Source organism: Eumetopias jubatus, unplaced genomic scaffold (assembly GCF_037043125.1).
Source record: "Eumetopias jubatus isolate StellerSeaLion01/CBP00866 unplaced genomic scaffold, mEumJub1_p1.0 scaffold_6, whole genome shotgun sequence".
NCBI classification, from domain to species: Eukaryota; Metazoa; Chordata; class Mammalia; order Carnivora; family Otariidae; genus Eumetopias; species Eumetopias jubatus.
The window spans coordinates 128,792,497-128,801,999 of NW_028274812.1; the positions used below are offsets into that span (position 1 = coordinate 128,792,497).

At 54.8% G+C, this 9,503-nt stretch overlaps 1 protein-coding gene across 6 annotated transcripts in view; it reads left to right on the forward strand.

Moving 5' to 3' along the window:
• The window catches only part of RREB1 (ras responsive element binding protein 1), a 175,315-nt gene extending 166,052 nt beyond the window's left edge, over window positions 1-9,263 (forward strand). For all 6 annotated transcript variants that reach the window (XM_028122858.2, XM_028122856.2, XM_028122854.2 and 3 more), the window contains 2 exons: window positions 5,011-5,841; window positions 7,127-9,263. In XM_028122858.2, coding sequence (XP_027978659.1) covers window positions 5,011-5,841; window positions 7,127-7,644 — 1,349 coding nt within the window. In that variant the 3' untranslated portion in view covers window positions 7,645-9,263. The remainder of the gene's footprint in view (window positions 1-5,010; window positions 5,842-7,126) is intronic.
• The last annotated feature ends 240 nt before the right edge of the window (window positions 9,264-9,503 follow it).

Sequence of the window (9,503 nt, forward strand, 5' to 3'; positions counted from 1 at the left end):
GCTTCCGGGTGACGGAGAGGAGGAGAGGGACAGAGGAGGGCAACTCCGAGAGAGAGCTCTGCTAGCGTGGTAGCGAACCCCAGCCGTGTGTGCAAGCGCGGCCAGCTGCCTCTCCCATTTCTCTGTCGGACTCGGCAGGCGGTCCGTAGAAGTGGGCCCTGCCGAGGACCGGGAGCATGCATGCAGCAGGATGGGGCTTGGGGAAACACCGACAGTGTTCCTAGATTGCTTTCCTGAGCTGCTAGGGCAGATCTGGGGCCCTCCCAGCAGACCCCTGTTCGTGCTGCGGGGGCCCTTCTGGAGGTGGGAGATGCGGTTGGGGGTGCAGCTCCAGCTCTCAGTAGGATCACATCTAAAAAGGATATGAAACCCCACTGGTTTGGGGTGTTGTTTTCTCAAAGCCCAGCCTCTGCAGCATCCTACAGAGCAGGGATGGGCTCCCTCCGATGTCAGGGTATTTCAGGAAGTACTGATGCCCAGCCCTCCACAGGGGAGGGGTGTGTGGGGAGGGGGTGTTTTTCCCTTCAGCAACTCTCTTCCCAGTAGAAAACCTCGTCTTGTTTGAAAAAGCACTCTGCATGTCCTTTCTTTAATCACATCTCTGCTTGACCTGAATCCGGGTATTATTCTCATGTGCTGATACGCGCTTCCTTCCTCCAGCCCCTACAGAGCAATTAACGGCTGCTCAGTGCGTCTCCTGCCACCTTTTTTTTTCCCCTTACAGCTTCTGTATTCACTCCTGTCCTCTATTCAGTACATCCCAGCATCTCCCAAGTGCTAGGGTTCTGTGCTTCCCACTCCACCCCCCCAAACAGATCAGAAAATTGGCTGCTGCAAGTTACCTACATACATGACTAGTTAGTTGGCCATGGGTTAGTAACAGGTGTGGATTCAGTCCCGCAGATCTCAAAAGCTTTACATTTCCCCCATTGCTCAAAGCCAGAGAGGTTCTCCCCAGAGGCGTTTGTCCAGGGGTGTAACTGTGTGCTTGTGCTTCTCTCCCTCAGATGTGGGTGGGGGTGGGAAGCTTTGCTGTCTGGGAGCCGCCCCCCCCCCGCCCCCGCCCCCGCCCCCTTGTCGTTATCTAAGTTACAGGGGGAGAGGGGCACATCTGAATGGGTAGCATTTCTAGGAAGAGGAATTGATCCAGACCCTCTGCTTTTTCCCTATGCCTTCCCCCAAGCCCTAGTGAAACAAGCCAGCCCCTGAACTGCCCAGGCTCTTTGGTTAAGATCAAACCCTCTAAGGGCATAAAAACGTAAGGCAGTTTGCCACCTCCTCCCCGCAGCTTCCATTTCTACATAATTGGCTGGGATCTTTGGGTAGAGAAAGATCCGGAACCTTGGATCCCCATGAGTCAGAGATCAGCTCTTCCATCCCCAGGAAACCCACAGCGATGCTGGTGAGCTCGAATTTGCTGCAAACGATCGTTCTTAATGTTTAACAACTGACTGCTGTGTCACCTGGTAGCCCCAAACATTTTCTCGAAGCCTGGTTTGAGAAAGCAGCTATGTGATTCTACCCATAGTGTTCCCCAAAGAGGGAAAGCAGTGGATAATTGAGGTCAAGGGGAGCCGCCGGTTTCCCAAGATGGCAGGCAAGTAAGAACCAAGTGCTAGATGCACATTTTGCATTCAGCTTCTTGAGCCTGTGGGTGAGCCCAGAACCCAGGCCTCCTGCGGCCATGGTGGGGGCGGGGGGGGGGGCACAGCTGTAGGAGCCTGCAGGCCCAAAGCTAATCAGACTATATATCTTAGCTTCAGCACCAAATTTTACATTGTTGGGTGTATTTTTTAAATTTGCAGTTACATGAGTTCTGTTTTGCCACATCCCGTCAGAGCCCTACCTCTGCCCTGCCCTGGACGTTGTGTAGGGTTTCTTTAAGGGACAAAGCCTCTGGAAAAAGAAAATTCACTGAAAGCTGTAATGTGAAACCAGCAAAGAGAAAATAAATGTTTGGTTTCGTTGTGGTCACAATCCATACATAGTAAGAAAGAGGGGGGGGGACGAAGGGGTCAGGGAGGTGGAGTTCAGTGATTTCAAGGAGAGTTGCAAACCCAAGTGAGCATGGCAGGGGTGTGGGGTGAAGCTTGCTTTCAGGGCTCCCTCCCATGAAGTTAAAAGTGAGGCTTTAGAGGAAGACCTTAAAAAAAAAAAAAAAAACAGGAAATGACCAAGGAAGTTCTTGAGGGGTTTTCTAGGTTTATATGCCCAGCTTCAAGTCCCTAAACATGTTTTATAACATAAGTCTGACTTTTTTAATCATATAAGTTCTTTAAAGAAAATATACCCTCGATTTCCCCCGCACCCACCCACCCACTCAAGGAATCCTAACAGGGACAGCTCTGGCTTAAAGGGGCACATCGGTCCTGGAACTAAAGCTCTCTGTTCACTTTCTCGTGGGCAGAGAGGTTCCCTAGCCCACTTTGTCTTTGGGGGATACTCGTGGTTCTTCTTCAGGTGATGCCTGTGGGAGCCTTCGTATTTGTGGGCGCTTGCACATGACTTTCTAAGTCAGCAGAAACACGGACGTTTTATTCTGCTCCTTACGGGCGGCCACCCTTACCAGCCAGAAGCCCGGCACCACAGGAAATGCTCTGGGGAGGCGAAACTCAGACAGGAGCTTCCTCACCAGCTGTGCCCTTGGCCAGGCCGATTGGGTGTTTAGATTGGTGGTTGGTCACATCAGCTAAGGAACATGGAATTGCTAGGAAGCAGTAGATATTTCATCGTCGAGCTGACATGAAAGTCTCTTGCCCTGTAGGAGGAGCTGTGGGTTTATTATCTCCTAGTACACGCAGGATCCCTGCTTCCTCACGCAGTTTTCTTAGGTTTAGCCTCACAAATGAGGGGACCGGTAGGGACAGAGAATTACCACTTAAGGTAGGTGGCATTGCTTAGAAAAGCCATCTGTTCTGCTACCTGCGTTTGAAGGTGTAGGCGGTTGAAGAAGGAGGGGATCAAAATAGGACCTGGTGTTAGAAGCTGGATATTCAGGAAATGAGAAGAGGCCAAGTCTGCTGTTGCCAAGGATCACTTAATAAAAATCAGTTGGAGTTGCTAGAACTTGAAGGGCACGGGCTGCCCTGTTAAAACACTCCCCCTAGTGGAGGTTTGGTAGAGCACACCCAAAGCCCCCTTTTGCTCACCAGAGGAAGTGAGTCGGCCTTTCACAGGATTTAGGGTGAGCTCTCCATCACCCACGCTAACTAACTAAGGAAGGGCCCAAGAGGGAGAACAATCTGAGATTAGCATAGTTACTTTGGTTTGGTTCCAGAATTCATCACGACTTTTTTTTTTTAAGATCATCTTAAATATGTTCTACCATGAACTTGAAAACCCATGTTCTTTGGTGAAAGCTATAATAAACTGTAATAATAAAGCTAAGTAATGAAGAGAAACAGCCTAGAATATACTGGGACAAATAGGAAGTAATCAGAGATCAAGACTTTTTTTTTTAAAGAAACTGAGCGTTCTATACTTAAAGACTTTATACCAGAATTCATTTAATAGACGCTCCCTTTTGGGATGAATCAAGAAAACGAGTGTACAGTTTTTTTGTAGAATAAAGCCTAGACGTTGGTGTGTATATCTCAGGAGTCCTTTAAACTTGTGGATAATGTATAAAAATCATTTATTGATACATTTTATATTCACACCATAAGTATTTGTTTCTTTCTGAAACTTCTTGAGATACTCAAGTAGTGCCTGTCTTAAAAGGCACAATCAGAATAAAACCAATGAAATGATGTCAGTGGAAGTGTAGATGGTTGTTAGGTGAGCCAAAAGCCCCAGACAGGTGTGGCCATGGCAAGGGTAGGACCAGCTCCCTGAATCGATCAGGTGACTCAGACTGATGGGCACAGGTGGACATGGTGATATGTCTGGTCACATACTCGAGGGGCCGGCTTAGGTGCCAGAATCCACTGGCTCAGGCACGGTAATCAGAGATCCGGCGTAAGGAGGGAGGTGCATCTGACCTGGGTGCCACAAAACCATGGATTTTGTCGGCCTGGTTGTCGGAGGAATTTCTGAGTCCCTGTAGTAATAAATTGGCCACTGGATCGATAATTAAATAGGTCTCAGCAGACAGCTTCATGGTCTTAGCACATAATGAAGAAGTCGTTAAGTCCTCATTCAACCTGAGTGGAGAGAAGACGGTGCTCCTGATAAGTTCGGCGTTGTTGGTGCTGCCTTGGTGCTGTCCCTTAATTAAGGTCATTAAAAACTGGTAGACTTTCCACATTTGGTTTTGCTACGGAGGGTGGACAGGTAGGAACAAACGAAGAGCTAGGAGATGTTTCCACTCACTGCGTGGGGTCCTCACAGCAGCGAGGGAGGCCTACAGGTGTGCATGCATCTCCTTCTCCGCCTCGGAACTCTACCTGGGAGTTAGCCGGCAGGCGGGAGCGCGTGTACCATAGCACAGAATACATGCTTGGGGCCATTTTCTGTGAGATGCTCATCAGGTACTATGTTCCGGGAGTGGTCCTGTGTATGTTGCATGTTTATATAATCTCTTTGCACTGGAAAAATAACTTTGACAGCTCCGCTTCCTCAACCTCCCTAGTGCTGCGAGTCTCTGGAATGCACCAACTCTCCTCTCTCGCCGATCCTTCTGTCTGTGCTGCCCTGAGTCGCTCACACCTTCCTGGGGCCTGAGCATCCCTGTGTGTGGCAGTGGAGGGCACCAATGGGGGCGGGGTGGGGGGAGGGGGCAGTGGAAGGGAAGGGCCAGAGCTGCGAGAGCAGCTGGTCCCTTAACCCCAACCTGTGTGTATGTGGAGGGTCCTTTTGCCTTTCGTGAACTAACCCTAGGTTCACCAGGCCTTCCAGGGATGCGAGTGGGAACAAGGGGGGCGTGGGGGTGGCGCGGGGAGGGGCATCCTCGCTGGGCTTGGCATACAGGCTTGGGGGCCGGGTCCAGCCGAGAGTCCCAGTGGGGCTCTTGGAAGGGGTGAATTGGGTGGCGTCGGGCCTCAGCTTGTGCCCCTGTGCTCGCTCCCGCAGACAGCCAGTCGGACGCAGACACGCCAGCGGCGGGGGGCGAAGTGCTGGACCTCACCTCCCGCGAGAAAGAGCAGCCGACGGCCGAGGGCGCCCCTGCGCCTGGCCAGGTCCAGGAGGAGCTCCCCGCAGACGACGTGCCGCGGGCAGCGGCCGCGCCCCCCGGGGAAGGGGCCGAGCAGGGAGCCGGGGAGAGCCCGGAGCGTGAGGACAAGCGCGGTGTGGAGGAGAGGGACGAGGACGCGGACGGCCCCGAGGAAGACACCGTCAGCAACAAGAGCCTGGACCTCAACCTCGCCAGCAGGCTGATGGGCTTCAAGCTGGCCGAGGGCGACGCGGGCGCCGCGGGCAGCGGGGGCCCTGCCCCGCAGGACCAGAAGCACGCCTGCGACGTCTGCGGCAAGAGCTTCAAGTTCCAGGGGACCCTGAGCCGCCACAGGAAGGCCCACGGCCGCGAGGAGCCCCGGGAGGACGGCCCGGGTGCCAGCGGAGGAGGGGCCGAGGGCCCGCTGCCCGGCCCCACCGGGGCCCCCGCGCCCGAGCCGGAGGAGAAGCCGGCCCAGCCCTCGGAGGAGCCCCCGGCGGAGGGGGTGGCGTCGTCGTCGTCGGAGGCGTCAGGGGAGAGGCCGGGCGAGGAGGCGGAGGGCGCCTCGGACGGGGAGAGCGTGGCCGAGAAGAAGTCCTCGGAGAAGAGTGACGACGACAAGAAGCCAAAGACGGACTCCCCGAGAAGCGCGGCCAGCAAGGCAGACAAGAGGAAGAAGGTGTGCAGCGTGTGCAACAAGAGGTTCTGGTCCCTGCAGGACCTGACTCGGCACATGAGGTCCCACACAGGTAAGGGGCGCGGGGGGCCGCTCCGCTGGCGCGGGCTCCCTTGGGCCACCGCGGCCTGGAGGAGGCGCGTCCCCCACACCCCAGGCAGTGAGGCCGAGGCCCTGGTCTGAGCGTGCATGGGGGCCCGTGAGGCCGGGTGAACTAGGAGTTTAACCGGTGGTTCTCTTCGCAGTTGGAACATCCTAGCTCCCCGCAGGGTCACGGCGGGGCGGCCCCTCAGCAGTGGGCGTTTTGAGAGCATTTTGGTCAGCCCTGTAAGCCACCATCTTCCTAGCTCTAGAACGGGGATGAGGGCTGCCTTGTCCCATAGAAGCATCTAGAAGCACGTATGGGGGCTGGGCATTTGGGGCCCGCGGTGAGCCTGGGAAGGACTCGGGGGTGTGGCCTGGGGAGCGGGGCAGGCGGAAAGCTGGCTGCACATGCGCACAGCAAGGGGCTTGGCCTTTCCCGGCTCTGCGGCAGCCCAGCTGATGTCACTGCACAGGAGCTACGCGGGCATGTCAGGGTGGCCATGTTCCACGCATGTCCTCAACCCCTTCTGGAACTCACCACCTACAAACCCTGAAGCAGGGGCCATTGCTTGGTAGAAAGGAGGAGACCTGGATGTATTCGTAAAGCCAAAAGATTAAACCTGTCCCACCCGCTCCCTCCAAAAACTAAACCCGCCTGGGGCCTACATCTTGGTCTCGGTGTTCCTCCTGTGGCAGCCATGGTGCACACATTGTCCCCGCACGCTCCTCGCCCTGCCGCGTGGGGATTCGGAGGACTCCGAGCTTGGCTCCCAGCAGAGAGAGATTCCAGGGCTCCTGGCAGGTGGTGCTCTCAGCGGCTCTCAGCCCAGTACTTGTGAGCAGGAGGGAAAGGCCCAGTTGCTCCGTGTCCGAACACAGAGTATCTGGTGCCTTTGAGGAGGTGCCACTGTCCTGCACAAGCCGCAGACTTGTGGCTTGAGGACAGCAAGCTGCTGTCCTCCCCTGAGGTTCTTTTCGGGCCACTCTGGGTGTCCGTGAGGCTTCCACCTGGGGACCCTGGTACCTGCATCAGGACGTGAACAACCTAGTTGGAGAGACAGAAGGGAGAGAGAAGCCGAGGCCGGCCCCTTGCATTTCTGCTTCCTTATTTTGCCCCTTCAGACAAACAGGAGGGTTTCCCCTGAGTCGGGGGGGGAGGGGTTTAGGGGCAGCGGTCCTGGCCCCTGCTACTTCCTGCTCTCGTGTAGCACGGAGAGCTGGAGGCTGATGGCCTTACTGTTAACAGACTCGACGTCTTTCTCCCGTCGCTCCAGGAGAAAGGCCATACAAGTGTCAGACCTGCGAGCGAACCTTCACCCTGAAGCACAGCCTGGTTCGCCATCAGCGCGTCCACCAGAAAGTCAGGCACGCCAAGCAGCACGGGAAGGACAGTGACAAGGAGGAGCGGGGTGAGGAGGACAGTGGGAGCGAGTCCACCCACAGCGGCAACAACCCCGTCTCGGAAAACGAGGCCGACTCAGCTCCACCAGCCAGCAACCACGTGGCTGTCACCCGGAGCCGGAAGGAGAGCCTGGCCAACGCCACCAAGGAGCCTGGCCGCAGGGAGGAGCGGGCGGCAGGGCGGACGGCGGGTGCCGGCCAGGCTGAAGCTGGCAGGAGTGCTCCCAAGGCCGCTCCAGCGGGCAGCCCCAAGGAGCAGGCGTCTCAGGGTGACCCCGACCCGGAGAGCCCGGCGGCCGTCGTGCAGGACCTGCCAGAGCTGCAAGGCAAGAGGCCCGCCCACCCTATCCTGGCCGCGGACGGTGCCTCGCCACTCCTGGGAATGGAATGACAGCCCGTCGTGTGTCTCCCCGCCCCCCCCCACCCCAGCACACAGACGAAAGCCAGCAGAGCAGAGTGTCCTGAATCTATATTTCATGAGGTTTCCCCAGTGCCCTTCAGCTGTTGGGGAGTGAGAGAGAGAGAGAGAGAAAATGAGAGAGACACGAGCAGGAGGGGGCCGTCTTGCCCGGTGCCATAGCCTTACATCTCTGTGCAGGAGATGCGGCACGCACACCTCCAGTGCCTTAAGTACTCACCAGTCCTTCGGTGTCAGCCTGGGTGTTGTGTTTCCCCAAAATGACTTTTTGAAAAACAAAGCGAATATTTTAATGAATTATTTGGAGAGGACCTTTTCATTTAAGCATTAATGTTACCTTCTGTATTGGTGTGTGTGAGCTTGTTCTTGCGAATCTGTGATAGTAACGTATGTTCTGTGAGTTGGAAACAGAAGGAAAAAAAAAATATGCCCTTGCATACCCATAGCCAATAACTGGAAGAAAATGATGTGAATTTCATGTAAATTACCAGAGGAAATATGGATAAGATGTTCTTTTTTTTTCTCAAATAGACCTTTTTCTTGTTCTGTTTGCTACATGGCGGAGCTGTAATTTGGTCCTCGGTATGGCGGGATGTGGTTGATGAAGGTTTCCAATTTGGTGCCAGCCAAAACCAAGAAAGATTCGAGCTTCAACCTTGTACGTGTTTTCAGCGTTAGACATGGTTATTACTGTTCAAGTTTCGAGACATCCATTCTTAACTTCCAGAGAAGAGTTACGCTGGCAACTTTAACCTATGGAGAACATGCACAGATGTCCTGTATCTGATTTCCCCCCTTTTGGTATATGTATTATTAATATTATTATTATTATTATTATTATTAGTTCATCAGTTTGCTGGTCTCTGCAGTCAGCAGAAACAAATGGGCAATATTTGTCCAGGGAGACCTGGGCTGCCCCCGGGTCCCCGTGTGGGCATCTGCCCGCAGCTTTCCTTGCCCCCCTCCCCCCTCCCGGGTGGTAGCTCTTCTACTGTACTTAGACAAGCTTTCTTCCGTGACTGCAGATTCCAGCGGGGGCCGGAGCAGCTCAGAGAGGGGAGAGCAAGGGTGCACGCACCCGGGGCTTCTGAGGAAGCCAGGCAGCGAGGAGACCTGTCCCTCCCCGGTCCTCCTGCCAAACCCGGCCCAAGCCTTACCCGCCTGTGCTACTGTCGTTTGCAAAGCGAGGAAGTACTACTACTACTGGTGATAAAACTGCACACGCAAGATTGGAAGATGAAAAACAGATTTGTATTTACCTTCCTGTGACGTGGGGTTGGTGTTTGCAGCGAAACATGCTGTTTCTAGTGTTCCTGAAGTAGCCTGAACCCCTGGGTGTGAAAAGGCAGGTTTTGTTTTTTGTTTTTTTCCATGAGCATCCCATGCAGGTGATAGAATTCCCTCACTGTAGCCACCAGCAGCAACAAGAAACATTTCCCTACTGTAGCTGAGCTCGCGTTCAGCGTCCTGTCCGTCAGCCGAGACCTCTAGGGCGCCCGAGCCTTGCGCTGCCAGGGGCCTCCCGTGCTGCTCCACCGGCCAGACTCGCTCGCCTTCCCCTGGCCACCCCTCCTCCCCGCATCCCAGCCCCTTCCGGCCCCCCCCCCCCCGCCGCCGAATCTCCCCCCTCTGCCCACACTCACCAACACAGACACACACACACAGACCCTTTTCTCCCCACTTCCCTACCGATCTCTCGATTTCTTGTGGCCAAAACCCCAACTGCCCAGACTTCAAAGGAAGATCTCTGTTCTTTTGGGATAACAACACATGATCTCTTTGCATGTGAAAGGAAAAAGGTTGAGGTATCTATGACTTCTAACTGTATTGGG